We start from the raw sequence: 21242 nt of genomic DNA, 5'->3' as shown, positions 1-21242 counted from the left end.
ACACACACACACACACACACACACTGACTGCTCTCACACACACACACACCCAGACTGACTGCTCTCACACACACACACTGACTGCTCTCACACACACACACAGACTGACTACTCTCACACACACATACTGACTACTCTGACATAGACACACACACACACACCTACACACATTCTGACTTCACTCACACACACTGACTGCTCACACACACACACTGACTGCTCACACACACAAACACACACACACACACGGACTGCTCTCACACACACACTGACTGCTCTCTCTCACACACACACACACACACAGACTGCTCTCACACACACAGAGTGACGGCTCTCTCTCTCTCACACACACACTGACTGCTCTCTCTCACACACACACTGAGTGCTCTCTCACACACACTGACTGCTCTCACACACACACTGACTGCTCTCTCTCACACACACACTGAGTGCTCTCTCACACACACACTGACTGCTCTCACATAGACACCTACACACACTGACTGCTCTCTCTCTCACACACACACACTGACTGCTCTCCTACACATGACCGCTCTCTCTCACACACACACACTGACTGCTCTTCCAACACACACACACTGACTGCTCCCCCCCCCCCCCCACACACACACACACACTGACTGCTCCCCCCCCCCCCACACACACACATACTGACTGCTCTCACATAGACACACACACCTGCGCACACACTGACTGCTCTCACACACACTGACTGCTCACACACACACACACTAACTGCTCTCTCTCCCACACACACACTGACTGCTCTCTCGCACACATACTGACTGCTCTCTCACACACACACTGACTGCTCACACACACACACCTACACACACACACACACATACTGACTGCTCTCACACACACATACTGACTGCTCTCACATAGACATGCACACAGCTACACACACTGACTGCTCTCATACACACTGACTGCTCACACACACACACATTGACTGCTCTCCCCCCAAAAAAACCCACACACTCACAGACTGCTCTCACACACAAATACACACACACATACTGACCTCTCTCTCTCACACACACACACACACACTGACTACTCTCTCTCTCACACACACACACACAGACTGCTCCAACACACACACTGACTCCTCACACACACACACACACACACACTGATTGCTCTCTCTCTCTCACACACACACACTAACTGCTCCCACACACACACTGACTGCTCTCACACACACACACACTGACTGATCTCCCCCACACACACACACATTGATTGCTCTCTCTCACACACACACACACACACACTGACTGCTCTCTCTCTCTCACACACACACACACGCACACACTGACTGCTCCCCCCCCACACACACACACATACACACACTGACTGCTCTCACACACACACACACACACTGACGGCTCTCTCTCTGACACACACACTGACTGCTCTCCCCCCCCACACACACACACATACACACACTGACTGCTCTCACACACACACACACACTTACGGCTCTCTCTCTGACACACACACTGACTGCTCTCCCCCCCACATACACGCGCACATACACACACACTGACTGCTCTCTCTCTCTCTCTCTCTCTCACACACACACTGAGTGCTCTCTCACACACAAACACACACACACACAAACTGACCTCTCTCTCACGCACACACTGACTGCTCTCACAGACACACCGACTGCTCTCTCTCACACACACACACACTAACTGCTTTCACACACACACCGACCGCTCTCTTTCTCACACACACACACACACACTGACTGCTCTCACACACACACACTGACTGCTCACACACACACACACACACACACTGACCGCTCTCTCTCACACACACACACTGACTGCTCTCCCACACACACTGACTGCTCACACGCACACACACTAACTGCTCTCTCACACACACACACCTACACACACACACACACGCACACATACTGACTGCTCACACACACACACTGACTGCTCTCCCCCAAAAAAAATCCCAAACACACACTGACTGCTCTCACACACACACATACACACACTGAGTGCTCACACACATTGACTGCTCTCTCACACACACACACACTGACTGCTCTCACATAGACACACACACACCTACACACACTGACTGAGGCAAATACACACATACACACACACAGAGAGAGAGAGAGACGGAGACGAAGAGAGACAACGAAAGAGAGAGCCTGAAATAGAGAGACGGAAATATATAAACTGAGAGAGACTGACACACAGAGAGAGAGAGAGAGACTGTGAGAGAAAATGCATCAGTTGTGGTCGCTTACAGCAGTTTAGCAGTGACTGAGGGTCGGGGCTCTCCAGCCGCCCGCACGGCCGTAGGCGGTGTGTGTCAATAACGGTCCCCAGAGCAGAGATGGGAGAGGAATCAGGATCAACATCTTTAATAATCAGTCACTACAGTGTCCAGAATATATTCCATATTACACAGACTGTGTGGACAGTCACTGCCTCAGTCATTGTCACACTATCACTAACAGCTCAGCTCTGATTCCCCGCAGTGACCGCAGCTGTTTCTTTCCGTCTGAACTGAACTCATTCTCCCACAGCCTGAAACACATTAAACAGGAAATAAACCCATGGGATAATGGTACAAACTGTAAACTGTTCGTGTCGCAGTTTAATACATAAATAAATCCCTTCAAACTGTTCCCATTCTGATACACAGCCCTTTCTCTGTGTGTTTATCACATTAAACACTGACACAAACACTCACCCGATCCACACCAGACTGGTGCAGGTCTGTATGAGGCGGCGGAGAGCGCGGACAGAGCCGTCTGTGAAGGAGTTAGAGCTCAGGTCCAGGAACCTCAGTGAGCGGTTTGTACTGAGAGCGGAGACCACATCATCAGTGCAGCCATCGGTCAGTCTGTTACTGTCCAACCTGGAGATCAGAGACACAGAGACATGACAGGGATCAGAGTAAACACAGTGGGTATAACCCACTGTCACTCACAGTTTGTTTGATGCCGGACAGGTTGTAGGAGTTCATACACACAAACACACACACACACCAACACAAACACAGACAAAAACATCGCCGCAGATACACACTTACTCTCACACACGCAAATACACACAAACACATGACCCACAGAAAAATACACACAAACACAGAAGCAGAGTCACATAAACCGAGAGACGCGCACACAGACACACACATACACACATAAATACACACTCACGCAGACAAACACACACACACACTCTCACACAAACGCGCTCACACAGAAACATACACAATCACACCCAAAAACTCACCCACGCAAACACATACGTTCGCAAACACACACACAGTAACTCACACAAGCAAACACACACACACACAAACAATCAATCATTCACACAAACGCACACACATATGCACACAAACACAACACACACACACAGAAAAAAACGCACGCACATACACGCATACACACACAAACATACATAAACATTCACACAAACACCCACAACCATTCAAACGCACATAAACACACATTGAAAAACACAATCACAAGCAGAAGCACAGCACATACAAACAAACACTGATATAAATAGACATACACAGAAACATACAAACACACACAAAAACTCACACAAACACTCACAAACTCATACACACAAAATCGAACACACGTCAACACACACACTCAAACACACACACACGCAAACATAAGCACAATCACTCACACAAGCACACATACGAACATAAACAAAATGGCACAGAAACACACACATACATGCACATACACGCATAAACAAACACATTACCCACAAATACACTCAGTCACACACACAAACAAACACATAAATACATGCATACACACACAAACACATAGACAAGTGGACACACACCGACACACATGCAAACACAGTCATGCAAGCACACACACATATACACACAAACAAACACATGTAGCACAGAAAAATACACACACACACACACAGATACAGACACAGAGACAAACATACACAGAGAAACACACAGAAACAAACACACTCACAGAAACACAAACAAACGAACACACACACAAACACACGCAAATATACACGTAAACACACACAGAAAAAAGCACACAAGTACATGCACAAATACACAGACACAGGCATACACAAACACATATAACCATAAACGCGAAAACGCACGCACAAATACACACAGAAACACACAAACAAAGAAACACAAAAACAAACTCACAAATACGCACACACAAAAACACAACACACAATCACACACACACATAGAAACATAAAGACAATCAGACACACACTCAAAAACACACAAACAAACAAAGAAACACAAAATTAAATACAAACACAGATATAAATACACATACATAGATTCATACAAAAAACATACGCGAATACACACACACAAGCACACACAAAACACCCACACACAAACACACACACAAAAACACACACAGGAAAACACACAAACATAAATACACATACACACAACCAAACGCACAAACGTGCAAGCACACAGACACAACCACGCACACACCCGCAGACACGCACACACATTACGACACACACAAACACACACACGCAAATACACAATAACATCAATAAAATTGCATTTACAGAGCGCCTTTCACGTCGGCAGGACGTCCCAAAGCGCTGAACAGTCAGGTGTCGGGGCCTGAGCATGGGGGAGGGGTGGGGGAGGGGTGGGGAGGTGGAGAGGGGTGGAGAGGGGTGGGGGAGGGGTGGGGAGGGGTGGGGTAGGAGTGACGGAAGGCAGAGAGGTGGGAGGGAGACCAAAGCCACGATGGAAGAGAAGGGTCTTGAGACCGACCTTGAAGGAGACAAGAGAGGAAGTGAGGGGAAGGGACCGTGGGATGGAGTCCCAGAGTGTGGGGCAGAGAGGCTGAAAGCCCGGACACCGATGGGAGGGCGGGTCGGGCGGGAGACACGGAGCAGCCCGGAGCCCACTGGCCGGAGGGAGCGGGCAGGTTGGTAGGGAGTCAGCAGGTCAGAGAGGGGAGGAGGGGGCGAGGCCATGGATGGCCTTAAAGGTGAGGACGAGGATCTTGAACTCGATCCTCTGGGATACACACACACAATCGCACACACTCACAGGAACACACACAAACACACACAGAATCGCACACACTCACAGGAACATACACAAATGCACACAACAACAACAACAAGATTACAGTTGTATATCGCCTTTCATGTCGGACGTCCCAAGGCTCTGACACACACACACTCACAAGCACAAAGTCACACAAGCAAACACACATACACACTGAGAGACAAAAAACTCTGCAGAAACAAACACACACAGACAGAGAGACACACAAAATATATATATATATAGATGTACTCAAAAACACACGCACACACAAACACAGAAACAAAGACAAACACACACACAAACAATCGCTCACACAGACACACACACACACACTGACGAAACCACTCACAAAAGCACACAGACCCGCATACACAGGCAAACGCAAACATACACACAGACACGCAAACAGACACACACACACACAGACACAAACACAGACAAAACACATGCACTGACACACACACACACAGACATACATACACACAGTGTTGTCTTGGGTTAATGTTGAAGTGTGGTTTAAGAATCTAAAATAGAAGTGCAAAGGCGGCGAAGCTCAGTAACTGAAGGCAGAACCCAAACCAATGGCAACATAAGGTCAGGAGGTACAGGGACACGGAAAGTCCTTGTGGTTAAAGGGAGAATTGAAATTGAAACATATTATGGATGTACCCAAATAAGGAGTTGTTTTTCTTAAAAAGACAGTTTTGTCTGGAGTTATTCAGTTGTCTTTAAACAAAGATGTGTTAGATATCTCTCGGGAATGGTAGCGGAGCAGTGAGAGACACGACCAGTGTTGTGACAGGAATCCGCTCGGTACCGCTCTGTGTCTTGTGTATTATTTTATTGTTTCATTTATTTGTGTATTTCCTGCTGTTTTGACCTGAATATAGTGACTGAACTCAACCAAATGGTAAATTGGAATAGGATCATTGTAAAGTCGTTGTAAATAGTTGCAAATGTTTCTGACAACAGACACACACACACACATTCAACCACAAACATAGATACACACGCAGACACACACACACAGTCGCAGACTCGCAGACAGAGAGACACACAGACATGCACAGACACACAGACACATTAATACATGTTGAGAGTTTGATGTAAACGATGGCTTGTGGCCTCACACTGTCACACCGATTCCTGTCACAATATTCAGCCGCACTGATCAGACAGTCACAATAAACACATTGAGATATTGGAGTCATTCAGACTCTGGAGACACAGTGCGTTACTTACCTGAGACACTGTATTTTACACTCCGAGTTCCTAAGAGCCTCACACAGTCGCTTCACTCCACAATCTCCCAGATTATTGCCCCCCAACCTGGACACAGGGACACAAACACAGGGAATATAGTGTAACAACACAATACACATTGACATGTACATACAGGAGCCTTTCACGTGGGGAGCAAGTCCCAAGGCGCTGAGACCAGGGTCACACACACACATGTGCTCACACATCACAGTCTGTCTCTGTCTCACTGATTCTCTCCCTGTCTCTCCCACAAAACAGTCACTACGTTTAATAATATATTCTCTTTCACCATCTCCTCTCTCTCTCTCTCAGTCTCCTTCTATGTCTTTCACTTTCTCACTCACTTAGTCTCCTCTCTCTCTCTAAGTTTCTTTCTCTGCCTCTCCCACAAAACACAGTCCCTTTGTGTGATTACATATTCTCTCTCATAGTCTCTCTCTTTCTCTCAGTCTCTTACTCGCTCTCTCTCACAATCATTCTTCTTTCGCTCAGTCTCTCTCTCTCTCTCTCTGTCTCAGTCTCTATCTCTCTGGCTCTCTGAGGCTGTCTCTCAGTCTCTTTCTCACTCTGTATCTCTGAGTTACTTTCTCTCTCTGTCTCTCTCTTTCTCTCAGTCTCTCTCTCCCACTTTGTGTTTCTCAGGCACTTTCTCTCTCTCTCCCTCTCTCGGTAACTTTCTCTATCGCTCACAAATATACAGTCAATTCACTTTAAGTCGATTCTGTGAAGCGCTTTGAGCCGTCTAGAAGGCGTGAAAAGCACTATATCAAACGCAAGGATTGTTATTAGTTGTAGCAGTAGAAGTAGTATTATCTCTTCCGGCAGTTTATCCCAATCTCTCTCTCGCTCTCTCAGTCAATCTGTATCTGTTTCTCCCACAAAACACTTTACAATATATTCTCTCTCAGTATCTCTCTCGCTCTCTCTCTCAATCTTTCTGAGTCTCCTTCTCTGTCTCTCTTTCGGCCTCTGTCTCTCAATCTCTTTCTCTCTCTCTCTCTCTCTCTCACTCTCTCAATCATTTTCTCAGTCTCTGTCTCTCTCTGTGTCTATCAATGTCTATTTCTGTCTCTCTCTCTCTCTCTCTCTCTCTCAATCTCTCAGTCAGTCAATATTTTTGTGTCTCTCTGTCTCGTCAACAAAACATACAGTCACTACACATTATAATATATTCTCTCTCCACTTCTGTCTCACTCAGTCTTTCAGTCTCTTTCTCTTCCTCATATCTCTCTCAGTCGCTCTCTCTCTAAGTCTCTTTTTCTCCCTTATTGACACCCTTCAGTCTCTCTCTCTCTCTCTCTCTCTCTCTCTCTCAGCCTCTCTCTCTTTCTCAGTCCCTCTCTCTGTGTGACTGCCAGAATCTCTCTCCCTCCATCTACGTGTCTCAGTCTCTCTTCCTCTCAGTCTCTCAGACTATATTTCTCTACTGGTGTCTCTCAGTATCTCTTTCTGTCGCTCTCTCACATTCTCTCTCACTCTGTGTCTATGAGTCACTTTCTCTCTCAGCCTCCCTCTCTGTTTCTCTCCTCTCTCGCATTCACTCTCTCGCTCTCTCTCTCTCTCTCATTTTCTCACTCAGTTTGTCTCACTCAGTCTCCCTTTCCCAGTCTATCACTCTCCCAGTCTCTCTCTCTCTCTCTCTCTCAATATCTGTCTCATCACTCGCTCTCTCAGTCTCTCTCTCTCTGTCTTGTAGTCTCTCTGACGCTCTCCCAGTATCTCTCAGTGCCTTTCTGACTCTCTCCTCCTTTCGTTCTGCCTCTCTCTCTCTCTCTCTTTCTCTTTCTCTTTCTTTGTCAGTCTCTCTCACTGACTCTCTCTGTATCTCTCTCTCTGACTGTCTCTTTCTCTCTCTCGCAGTCACACAAAACACAGTGTCACTAAACTTTAAAATATCTCTCTCACACACTCTCTCTCTACGTTTTTCCCTCTCTCATTTTCTCTCTGTATCTCTCTCTTCTTTCCCTCATTGAATCTCTCGCCCTGTCTCTGTCTTTATCTCTGACTGTTACTGTCTCTCTCTCTCTGTATGTTTCTCTATCAGTCTCTCTCTCTCTCTCTCGCTCTCTCTCTCACAGTCTGTCTAACATTCTCTCACTCTGGCTCTTCCACAAGGCATAGTCACTATTCGATATTATATATTTTTATATCAGTCTCTCTTTGTGTCTCTACCTGTCTCACTTTCTTCGTGGTCTCTGTCTCTTAGTCTCTCCGATAAAATGCACAGTCACTACATGTTGTATGTCATGTACCCTATTCTCTCTCACTGTGCCTGTCTTTCTCTCAGTTTGTCTCTCTCACTCTCTCCTGCTCAGTTTCTTTCTCTCAATCTCTCTCTGATTCTCTGTCTCTCCCTTTTTCTCTTTCTAAATCAGTCTCTCTCTCTCTGTCGCTCTCTCTGTTTCATTATCTGTCAGTCTCTGTATTCGCCTCTCGCTCTATCTTTCGTTCCCTCAGTCTCTCTTCACTATCTTACTTCTCTCTTTCTGTCACTTTCTCTTAGTCCCTCTCACAAAAAAAGACTGCATGTTAAATTTCTTCTCCCCTAGTATCTCTCTCTCTATCAGTATCTCTCTCTTTCTCTCAATCTATCTCACAGACTATCACTCTGTCTTTCTCTCACTCAGTCTCTCTTCTCTCTCAGTATATCTTTCTGTCTCTGCATCTCTCTGTCTGTCTCTCTCTCAATTGCCATCTATCTCTCATTCTCTCATGAAATATTGTTTTCAACGGATTAATAACCCTGGAAAAGTGATCTGCAAGTCGTAAAACAACCGGATTGTGACTGACTGTGTGGCAATCAGACACGAGTGGAGTAAGGAAACATCCGTAAGGTTTTGCCCTGTCAGGAATCACCCCCAGGCCCTCTCGCTAGCGAGGCGAGGGCTCTAACCACTGAGCTACAGGGCTCAGACTGCAGTGTGTGAGCAGACACAGGCTAACTCAGGGCTGAAGCTGTGTAGATTTCATTCTGGGGTGAGGGTTTTGCACAGACGTTTTGACTGGAAAGATTCTGACNAAAATAACCTCAAACCCAGTGGAGGGGTCGGAGCTGTGACGATCCGCATGTCACTAGAGATGGGGTTTCCAGCACATGGTTTCATTTTAACACATGTTGAGAGTTTGATGTAAACGATGGCTTGTGGCCTCACACTGTCACACCGAGATATTGGGATCATTCAGACTCTGGAGATACAGTGTGTTACTTACTCCAGTCTCTGTATTTTAAACACCGGGTTCCTCAGAGCCTCACACAGTGGCTTCACTCCACAATTTCCCAGTTTATTAATATTGAGGTACAGCTCCGTCAGTGAGTGGTTTGTGCTGAGAGCAGAGGTCAGATCTTCTGTACAATCAGCTGTCAGATTGTTACTGTCCAACCTGGAGATCAGAGACACAGAGACACAACAGGGATCAGAGTAAACACAGTGTGTGTAACCCACTGTCACTCACAGTTTGTTTGATGCCGGACAGGTGGCAGCAGTGCACGCGCATACACACACACACACACCAGCACACACAGACACACCTACACACAGACACAAAAACACACACGCATACTCACAACCGTACAAACAAGCACAAATACACACTCAAACATACAAATAGATGACACAAACAAACACACGCAGACACATGCATACCAAAAAGAATTTAACACACACATACACACAAAAACGCACACACACCACCAAACAAGCACCCACGCACAAACAAAAGCACACGTGCACAAATACAGAAATACACAAATACAAGTACACAAACACACATATACAATCACAAACACAAATACAGATGCAGAACACATAGACAGGAACAGACAGTATTGCACACGCTCACAGGCACACACAGAAACAAACAGACATGAAACACACTTACGCACAAGCAAATGCATGACAGACACAGAAATACACACGCACGGACACACATACACAAAGAGAAAGACACACAGACAAGCAAATGCACACAAAAAAATCACAAAAACACACAAACAACAAAACACAGAAGTAAACACACAAAAAACAAAGACACACAAAAGCAAAAACACACATGAACACAAACGTGCACAGATGCGCGCGCACACAAATACCTACGCAAACACACAGAAATGCACACATACAAACGCAAACACATGCAAACGCTCACAAACAAACTCAAACGAACAGAGGCACACAAATAAACAGACAAACATACACAAGCAAGCACAGAATGTCAGACATGGCGCAAAAAACACGGGCACAGAAAAACATACACGTATACACATACACACACAAACAAATTCACATGCGCACAGAAATACGCGCACAAACACATACATATGCGAACACACACAAGCACACACACATACACAAATACACAATCATACACACAAAACAAACACACACACACAGAAACACAAAACAAACACACAAACCGACACACAAACACGAGCACACAAGCCCACACACAAACACAAACAAACAATCACACAAACGCACGCATAAAAACAAACACACACAGAAGCACAGCAAGAAACACACAAGAAAATACACAGGTACATATACACAAACACACAGAAAACACAAACACACACTCACGCACCCAACCCCAAAAACATAGATGCACAAAAACACAAACAATCATAAACACATACACACATAAATACGCACACAAACACAAAAATGCGTGCACAAATACACTCACGCATAAACAAATTCGCAAAGAAACACTCAAACAAGCACAATAAACACACACATGCATACACAGACAAATACATACACAGAAACATACACTGAAACACACGTGAACACAAACAAACACTCACATAAAGACAATCACACACGCAAGAACACACACCAACGCACATAAACAAACATACACACAAGCACAGACACACACACAGAAACACAAACAAACTCAAAAACAAACTCACATGTTCACACACACAATCATACATTCATGCGAACACATCAACGTAAACACTCACACAAGCACACCAAACACATATATATAAAATAACACAAACAAACATACATATAAATACACATCCACACAACCAAACAAACACAAATAGATACACACATACAAACACACAATCGCGCACACAAACATTCACACAAACATTCACCAATGCACACACAACACACAAAGACACCCAAACATACAAAACAAACACAGAAACAAACAGAGATACTCACAGATACACACGCAAGTACGCACAGACACTCACAAAAAGCAGTCACAAACGCACACAAGCACACACTCAGAATCGCAAACACACGCAAACGCAGACACACAAACAGACACACACACAAGATGCACATACAAACAGACACACACAGACAGACACACATTAATACATGTTGAGAGTTTGATGTAAACGATGGCTTGTGGCCTCACACTGTCACACCAATTCCTGTCACAATATTCAGCCGCACTGATCAGACAGTCACAATAAACGCATTGAGATATTGGAGTCATTAAGACTCTGGAGACACAGTGCGTTACTTACCACAGACTTTGTATTTTACACTCCGAGTTCCTCAGAGCCTCACACAGTCGCTTCACTCCACAATCTCCCAGATTATTGTTCCCCAGCCTGGACACAGAGACACAAACACAGGTAATACAGTGTTACAACACAATACACATTGACATGTATATACAGGAGCCTTTCACGTGGGGAGCAAGTCCCAAGGCGCTGGGACCAGGGTCACACCCACCCACACACACATGTGCACACACACACATCACTGTCTGTCTCTCTATCTCTCTCACGCTCTCCGTCTTTTTCTCTCTTCTGTCTACTTCTCTCTCTCTCTCTCTCTCACAGTCTCTCTCTCTTTCTCTCTCGCTCTCTATCTCTCTCTCTCTCACTGCCTATATTCTATTCTTTGTCAGTCTCTCTCTCTGTCTGTGTCTTTCCCTCACGCAATCACACTCCCTCAGTCTCTTTCTTTCTCAGTCTCTCTCTCTGGCTCTCGCTCTAACATTCTCCAACTCAGTCTCTCTCCCAATCTCTTTATCTCAGTCACTTTCTCAGTCTCTTGCTTTGTCTCTATCATTCTCTCTTTCTGTCTCTCTCTCTCTGTCTCGCTCTTTCTCTCTCGCTCACTCACTCTTAGTCTCTCCCACCACCACATGGATATATTGCATCTCCGCAAAGCTCTCTCTTGCTCCCTCTTTCTCTCAGTATCTCTCTGTGAGTCTCTCTCTCTCTGTCTCGCTCAGAGTCTCTTGCTCTATCTCTTCCACAAAACAACAAAAACCACAACAGGATTCCATTTATAAAGCGCCTTTCACGTCAGGAGGACGTCCCAAACACAAAACACAGTCACTTCACAGTAAAATACATTTCCTCCTGTCAGTCTCCTTATCATTCTCTCTCTCAATCTCTCTGTCTACCTCTCTCAGTCTCTCCCACAAAATACCACACAATATATTTCCTCTCCGCGAGGCGCTCTCTCTCTCTCCCTCTTTCTTTCATTCTCTCTCTCTCTCTCTCTCTCTCTCTCACACAGCTTCTCTCGGTGTCACTTTCTCTCAGTCCCTCTCTCAGTCTTTCTCTCAGTCTCTATCTCTCTCTCTCTCTCTCTTTCAGTCTCTCTCTCTCTCTCTTTCTCTCTTTGTCCCTCTCTCAGTCTTTCTCTCAGTCTCCCCCTCTCAGTCTCTCTGTCTCAGTCTCTCTCTCTTTGTCTCTCTCTCAGTCTCTCTCTCTCATTCGCTCTGTCTCTCCCTCTGTTTTTCTCTCACTCAGTCCTTCTCTGTTAGTTTCCATTCCTCTCAGTTACCCTCTATATCTTAGTCTCTCTCACAGACTCTGGCTCTGTCTCGCTCAGAAAGCGCAATCACTAAACGTTATAAATATTTCTTTCTTTCACTCTCACTCAGTCTCTTTCTCTCTGAATCCCTCCCTATCACTCTCTTTCTCTCTCTGTCTCTCCCACAAAACACACAGTCACTACACATTATGGGAACTCCCTCCTCATCGGCCTTCCTAACTCTTCCCTTCACAAGCTGCAGATCATCCAAAACACTGCACTCTGCCGCCTTGTCTCTCATCTCTCTCACTGAATGCCTCTCTGTTTCCCTCTCTGTTTCTGGTTCTCTCTCTCTCAGTCTCGGTCTCTCTCAATTTCTATTTATCTCTCTCTCAGGCTCTGTCTCTCTTTTGCAGTCACTCTCTCCGTCTCACGCTCCCTCATTCTCTCTCTGTCTCAACCAAAAAACAGTCACTACACTTTATAACAGATTGTCATTCACAGACTCCCTCTCTCAGACACACTGTCTCTGGCGGATAATGACTGTGTTTTGTGGGTGAGAAAGAGCGAGAGATCGAGAGAATGAAAGGAAGAGACGGAGAAATACTGAGTGTGAGAGAGAGTCTGAGAGTGAAAGGAAGAGAGAGAGAGAGAGAAAGAGAGAATGGGAGAGAGACTGGGAAAACAGTGACAGCGAGAAAGTAAGAGGCATGAAGAGAGAGACAGGCAGTGTGTTTTGTGGGAGAGACTGAGAGACACAGATATTTAGGGAGAGAGAGAGTGAGACTTGGAGAGATACCGAGAGAGACTGTAAGAATGACTACAAGAGGGAAAGAGACTGAGAGAGACACTGATAAAAAATTCATAACGTGTAGTGACAGTTTTGTGGAAGAGACAGATGGAGACTGAGAGAGAATGTGAGAGAACATGTATTACAAATTAATACAGAGTAATAAAAATAATTATTACAAATGTGTGTTTTGGGGAGAGACAAAGCAAAAACATGAGAAGATTGAGAGAAAGAATGAGAGACTCGGAGGGAGACAGTTACTGCGACAGAGAGAAAGAGACGGAGAGAGAGTGACAGATAGAGTGACTGAGTGAGATAGAGATAAACTGAGAGAGAATGAGAGAGAAAATATAATGTGTAGCGACTTTGTATTTTGTGGGAGAGAGACACACAAAGAGAGAGATAGAAACTATAAGAAACATTGAGAAACATACTGAGAGAGAGTCCGAGAGAGAGTTGGAGACCAAGAGAGTGATTGAGAGAGAGACTCAGAGAGACTGGGAGATAGAGACTGAGAGAGAGAGAGAGTGAGAGAGAAACAGAGACAGAGATAGACTGACATGAAGAGAAAATTAGTGGAAGAGAGCCTGAGCAAGAGAGACTGGGAGAGAGAACATATTATAACTGTAGTGACTGTGTTACGTGGGAGACAGAGAGACAGAGGGAGAGAGAGACTGAGAGAAAATATATTATGAAGTATAGTGACGTGTTTTTTGGGAGAGGTAGAGAGGCAGAGAGAGAGAGAGAGAGAGGAGTGCGTGAGAGAGACAGAGAAAGAGAGAGGCTGAGAGAGACGGTGAGAGAAAATATCTTATAAAGTGTAGTGACAGTTTCGTGGGAGATAGAAAGAAAGATGGTGAGAGACTGAACGAGAGCATGGGAGAGTGAGACTAGGCGAGAGAGTGACTTCGAGAGAGAGGGAGAGAAAAAGAGGCAGAAGGAGAGACAGAGAGTGAAAGGGAGGCAGAAAAAGAGACTGAGAGAGAGAGAAAGAGATAGAGAGATGTACAACGAGCAAGACTGAGACAAAACTATGAGAGAAAATCTATAGTAAAGTGTAGTGACCGTGTGTTTTTCGGGAGACGCAGAGAGAGAGAGAGAGGGAGAGACTGAGAGAGACACTGAGAGAGATAGAGAGAGCCGGAGAGAAAGGCTGATAGACAGAGAGACTGAGAGAGGGAAACCGTGAAAGAGAATATATTATGTAGTGTATTAACTGTGTATTTTGTAGGTGAGACAGAAAGGGAGACTGATAGTGAGAGAGAAAGAGAGAGAGAGAGAGAGAGATTGAGAAAGAGATTGAGACTGAGTTAGCGATACTGAGAGACAGTGACTTCGAACGATAGAAATAGAGACACATATAGAGCGAGACTGAGAGATAATATGCAGTGACTGCGTATTGTGGGATAGAGAGAGAGGATGAGATGAAGAGACTCAGAGAGAGAGAGAGTGGGGGAGATACTGGAAAAAAGAGCGAGAGAGAGAGAGAATGCAAGAGAGACAGAGAGAAACTGAGAGAGAGAGAGCAAGAGATTGAGATGGAGAGAGAGAGATTGTGTGAGAGAAGATGTTATAAGGCGCAGTGTCTGTGTTTTACGGGAGACCCTGAGTCTGAGAGAGAAAGATTGACAGAGAGAAGAACAGGAATAGAGAATGAGAGAGAGAGTGAGAGACTGAGAGAGAGGAGAGAGAGAGAGAGAGACTGATTGAAAGGGACTGACAGAGACTAAGTGAGAGAAAGCCAAAGCGAGACGGAGAGAGAGACTGAGAGGGAGAAAGTGACACAATGAAGGTATGACTGCCTCTCCCCCAGTAGGACAAACCTCCCCATAGCTGCCTCTGCACTGCAAGTCCTCAGCCTTTACAGTCCAGGGCCCAGTTTACCCGCTTCCCCACGGCCGGTATCCAGAGCCCATTATAACAGTGTAAGTGACTTGGGTGTGAGGAAAGGGCAGTGCTGTGGAAGCTGCAACACATCAAGGGAGGGAGCGAAGTAAAGAGTTTGTGGGATGGAGTTCCAAAGTGCGGGGCAGAGTCTGAAAACTCGGTCGCCGATGGCAAGGCGGGTCGGCCAGGAGAGATGGAGGAGGCTGCAGCCAACTGAAGGAAGGGAGTGGACAGGTTGATAGGCGGTCAGCAGGTCAGAGAGGTAGGAGGGAGCAGGTCCGTGGAGGGCCTGGAAAGTGAAGAGGCGTATTTTGAATTCTATCCACGAGGGGATGGGGATTCAGTGGAGCCGGGCGATGGTGGGGGAAATTGTCATGGAGTCTGGTGCAGGAGAGGACAGAGCTGCAGAGTACTGGATGACCTGCAGCTTGTGGAGGGAAGAGTTGGGAAAGCTGACAAGCAGGGAATTGTTATATTTGAGCCAGGGCGTAATGGAGGCGTGTATCAGGGATTTGGCAGCCTGAGGGGTGAGGCAGTGGTGGAGTTAGGCAATGAAGCAGCGGTTGGGGAAGGAAGGCACAGTTGATCATGGCACAGATATTGGGGAGAAAGGACAGTTGACGATCGACAAGACACCCAAGTTCCTGACTGGCTTGATGAGGTGGAGTGGGCATCCGGGGATGCTGAAGCTGCAACTGCTTGAGTTGCGGAGGTGCTGTTGAGAGCCAATCAGGAGAGCCTCAGTCTTGCTGACATTCAGCTGTAAAAAGCTGTTTTGAGACAGAACATGATATCTGACAGACATTGTATCAGGACAGCAGTGGACGTGGGGTTCAAGGGTGGAGGCAGCGACGTAGTCATCTGCATACATGTGGAAGTTGACCCTGTTTCTGCAGTTGATGACAACAAGAGGGAACATGGACAGGTTGAGGAGGAGAGGCCGAGAACAGAGCCCTAAGGAACACCACATGAGGCGGTGCAGGGGATGGGGGAGAAGCTTTGTGGAGACAAAGTGGAGCCCATATGAATTATCGAATACAATGATAATCGTAATAATATGTCTTGCAATTCTCACAGCCCTTAGCTTGGCAATACATCTTAACATGGTGTGCTGCTGGGTCCACATGGATTGGGATCTCCCTGGGGCCTGGTCCTGGCAACAGAAGAGTTACGCTATTCCAGCAGCATTGTCACCCTCAGTCAGTGTCAGTGAGACTAATGTCTTGGCTTCTGCCAGCCCGGTCTGTGAGCACCAGTTGCAGAGCACTGGATGTGTCTTTATTCTCTAATTCGCCATAGACTGTGAGCCCCAGATATGTGAAAGATAATCTCTGTGTCTGTGAGTTCTCAGGAGCTGGAAATGGAGAATTTTCATCAGGGCCAGGGGAACCCACACCTGTCAGACTGATGTCAGGCTGACGGAGATGTGTTTAGTGTGAATTATGTTGCTTGAGAGTTACAACATTGTACTGGAGAGAGGGTAAGGCTGCCCCTGGATAAAAGGAATGGCCAAGCCCTTGGTAGGTCTCTTAGCCCTGGAATGCAGCACTGGGCGAGATGCTGCCACCGGAAGGAGAGGACACAGGAAGCCTCCGCATAACCACAGGGTTCAGGGGAGTGAATCCTGTGGCCTGAGATGGGGAGACGCTCAAAGGGTTAGACGTTAGAAGGGTTTCCGTGTGTCAGAGACTCTGGTGTCAGGAGAAACCTTTCCTTTATGGATAAACCAGAACCATTGTATTATGTCTCTGAGTAGAAAGTGGGGTCTGTCTGACCTGTGTTCAAGTTACAATTTATTCAATAAAATGTGTATTTCAGGTGGGAGTCAGGAATCAATACCAATAACGTCAGCAATCTGGGAATGTCACCGAAGCACTCACGGTGTGGAGCAGCCAGTTGTGCAGTGGAATGTCAGCCATTCACATCCCAATCCCCCAGGACAGGATTGTGGTGCGTGACGGCCATCACAGTGTCACCCACAGTTCTCTCCTGCTGTGCGTTACCGTTCTCTCATTGATCAGCTGGTGTTTGATGTTAGTAAAATGCTTGAAAATGGCTTTGAAACAAGAATAATATGAATAAGATTTACAAATAGAGTAAACTTACTGCAACTCCTGACACTTGTGCAGAGCAGGAACCAGACGCTGAAGACCCTCATCCTGAATGTAGCAGCTCCTCAGATCCATTTGTTTTATTGTGGTACAAAGTCCAATGGCCTGAGACACCACAACACAGTCTATCGGTGTCAGTCTCAATGCTTTGTCTGGAGAGTGATCACCGAATGTCAGTGTTTGTACAGAGCCCAGTGTTTGCTGTGCCAGGGCTTGATTCTGAGATTCAAACAGATAGTGGAGTGTGTTCAGCAGATTCCTTTTCTCACTGCTGCTTTTGCTGAATTTCGTGTGAGTTCTAAACTTCTCCTTCAGCCAATTGATCACCACACAGATTGTCTGATGGACAAATGGACCCAGAAACTCCTCCAGTGGCTGAGCTGCCCGTGGGGAGGAGAGACCCACAACAAAGCGCAGAAATATCTCAAACCGGCCGTCCTTCTCCTTGTGAGCATTATTCAGTAGTTTCCGCAGATTTTCTGTATTTTGAGGCAGAAACTGAGCGAGTGCGGCTACAAACTCCTGGATGGTGAGGTGCGGGAATGTGTAGACCACGCTGTGCTCTGAAGACTCTCTCTCCACAAGTTCCATGAGAAAGCCAGAGAGGAACTGGGAAGGCTGGAGGTCATATTTGATCAGATCTTCCTCATTAAAGACAATGTTTCTCTGGGAGACTCCAGTGAAGGCCATCTCACCAATCTTCAGCATCACATCACGGGGGCTTTCCATCTTGACACTGTGATGTGATAGTATGTTATAAATATAATAGGAGAAGAGTTGTGTGACTGTCTTGGGAACTCGCTGTTTGTTGCTGTGTTTCCGTGTAAAGAAGGGACCCAGAGACAGAGCGAGGATCCAGCAGTAGGACGGGTTGAAGCACATGGTGAACAGGAGCTCGTTCTCCTCCACGTGGCTGTAAACAGCAGCCGCCACCTCCTGATCTTCAAAGAACTTGTGAAAATATTCCCTTCTCTCTTCACCAACAAATCCCAGGATTTCAGCCCAGACACTGACCTGAGCCTTTGCCAGTAACTGTAATGCAGTGGGGCGGCTGGTCACCAGCACTGAGCAGCCCGGCAGCAGCTTTTTCTGTATTAAACTGTACACAATGTCAGAAAGTTTACAACGGAATTCAGGGTCTGTGCACTTGCGCTGAGGTTCTGTGTGTCTCCGAATGTCAGCGAAATCAATACTTCCCCTAAATTCATCCAAACCATCGAATATAAAGAGCAATGTCTCTGGGTGTTTCCACAGCTCATCCAAAACATCCTTGAGGTACGGATACTGCTCCACGATCAGGCGGTTCAGTGTTATTCTGCAGTTAAGGCTGTTTAAGTCTCGGAATTTAAAAATAAAAACAAAGTGAAAGTGTGGATAGATTTTGCCTGTGGCCCAGTCATGGACAATCTTTTGCACCATGGTTGTTTTTCCAATCCCCGCCACTCCACTCACTACTGCGGAAGTCCCTGTGAAATTGCCAGATCCGCTTCTCTTGTAGAATTTTTTCATCCGGGAAAATAGTCCTCCTCCAGAGAAACTGCTGTGGAATAGTTTATCAATTCGGATTTTTTCCAGCTCTCCCCGGAGCTGCTTCTGTCTCCACTCCTCGTGGTCTCTGCCTCTCGCCAGCAGCTCATGTTCTACCAGATCCCGGTCACGTACATCAGAAATAATTGTTAGCTCCGTGTAGCGATCAGCCAACTGAAAGTGCTTCACCTTCTCCTTTATCAGAATGGTATTTACTACCAGTTTCTCACTTTGTTTTAGTAACATCTCCTTGTGCTTTCGCTGAGCATCTTCAATTAGAGTAATTACATTGGGGTTAGACGCACCAAGAACATCTGCCTTTCGGCAGCTTCTCAACACTGTGTGAGTTTTCTGTGTGGAGGTTGCTGTAGGAGTGTGGAGGCGCAGTCACAGAGATAGACTTCAGAAGAGCTTTTAATGAAGTGAAAATTACAGATTGTGGAACGGTGGAGATGCGCAGAAGAAGGAGGTTGGAGACAGTCACAGATGTAGAAAGGAGAGGGATGAATCAGGATATAAAGGGGAGACTGAGCATTCAAGCCAATTCCGCCGTAGTGAGGGTGAATGTAAATTTTGTTGAGGATGGAGGTAATGGACATGTGAATCTTAGTGCGTGTAGGGTTGGGAGTAGCTGAGTTTGGATGAGTTGCAAACTTGTAGGTGGTAAAGCTGGAGAGGGCGACCAGGAGGATATCAATATAATCAAATTGATGCTCCTCCCATTTAACTGCCAGATTATTTGTACTTTCCGTAAATCGCAGAGAAAATGTCAAAGATTCAAACTCTGCATTTCAGAAATGAATCCATTGGTTACACCTTGAAATGGTCACATACCTTTAAGTGTGCTGGGTACATCTGGTACACTTTGGTCAATAATCACCTGGTTTACTAGACTGGCACCTGTTGTAATCGAGGACATTCCATTAGTTATAGTGAATTAGTTATCTAGGTTGCTTCAGTAAAATATGTAATTGATTTGGGAATGGATTCACTGTAAATGTATATTGTACCTTGCTCCTGTATTTCAGTCATTATTTTGTTCAGTTTGGGCAAAGTGTACCTTATTTCAACAAAGGTTTCCCACATCAGTCTTTGGGCTCGCGAACCTTTCCCGAGCGCCAGATTCAGAAGAAGTTTGGAGCTTTGTCTCCTCTGCCCACTGTGTGTGAGCTCAGTCAGTTTCTGCAGAGAGTGAGCATTAATAACAGTGGAAACATGAGCTGCGTTTGTGATCAGGAAATGGCCAGTTCCATCGTGGTGTGTTCATGTTGGTTGAGGTTCCACAGGCACAATTTGCCCTCCTTTACCCCAGTCAAATTGTCATTGTTCACATGTGAGACTTGGCAGTGCGTTTACTGAGGAGAGCATCACAGCATCCTGACATCTCCTCACCTGCCTGTCTCAAACAGTGAGCTGGAGCTTTAGCCACAGCACCATCGGGTCAGTGTCCAAAGCAACAAATGTAAAGCAGTGATGCATGGAAATGCTTAACATTTATTGCATCAACCCGCAGCCACCCAGCCCCCTTCCTCCATCCCAGTGTCACTATGACTCGCTCCCTCACTTCCCATGCTCAAGCACGCCTCTTTAACCATGTTCTCTTTATCTTTACATCCTCCCCATCCTCTCCAATTCAAACCCAGCTTGGTTGCCCAGCCATCATTATAAAGCATCTTGAGATGTCTACCCAGTTGAAAGATGCCATAACAATGAAAACTGTAATGTGTTGCAACATGTTGAATGGATACACTTTGCACAATAAACATACATGTGTCACATAGGATTAGCTTATGGAAATCAGATAAACTCTTC

At 45.9% G+C, this 21242-nt stretch overlaps 1 protein-coding gene across 1 annotated transcript; it reads right to left on the bottom strand.

Annotated features, from left to right (window-relative positions):
- Positions 1-2446: 2446 nt before the first annotated feature.
- Positions 2447-20670, bottom strand: LOC103173393 (NACHT, LRR and PYD domains-containing protein 3-like). The gene is made up of 6 exons (XM_042346310.1): positions 20441-20670; positions 20265-20330; positions 17898-19699; positions 11867-11940; positions 2758-2925; positions 2447-2591 (listed from the first exon to the last, which is right to left on the bottom strand). Exons 1-6 carry the CDS (start codon positions 20514-20516, stop codon positions 2504-2506), a joined length of 2274 nt encoding a protein of 757 aa, XP_042202244.1. The 5' UTR covers positions 20517-20670; the 3' UTR covers positions 2447-2503.
- Between the last annotated feature and the right edge of the window lie 572 nt (positions 20671-21242).

This window comes from Callorhinchus milii, unplaced genomic scaffold (assembly GCF_018977255.1).
Source record: "Callorhinchus milii isolate IMCB2004 unplaced genomic scaffold, IMCB_Cmil_1.0 Scaffold593, whole genome shotgun sequence".
Taxonomy (NCBI): Eukaryota; Metazoa; Chordata; class Chondrichthyes; order Chimaeriformes; family Callorhinchidae; genus Callorhinchus; species Callorhinchus milii.
This window is presented reverse-complemented; position numbering and strand designations above follow the sequence as displayed.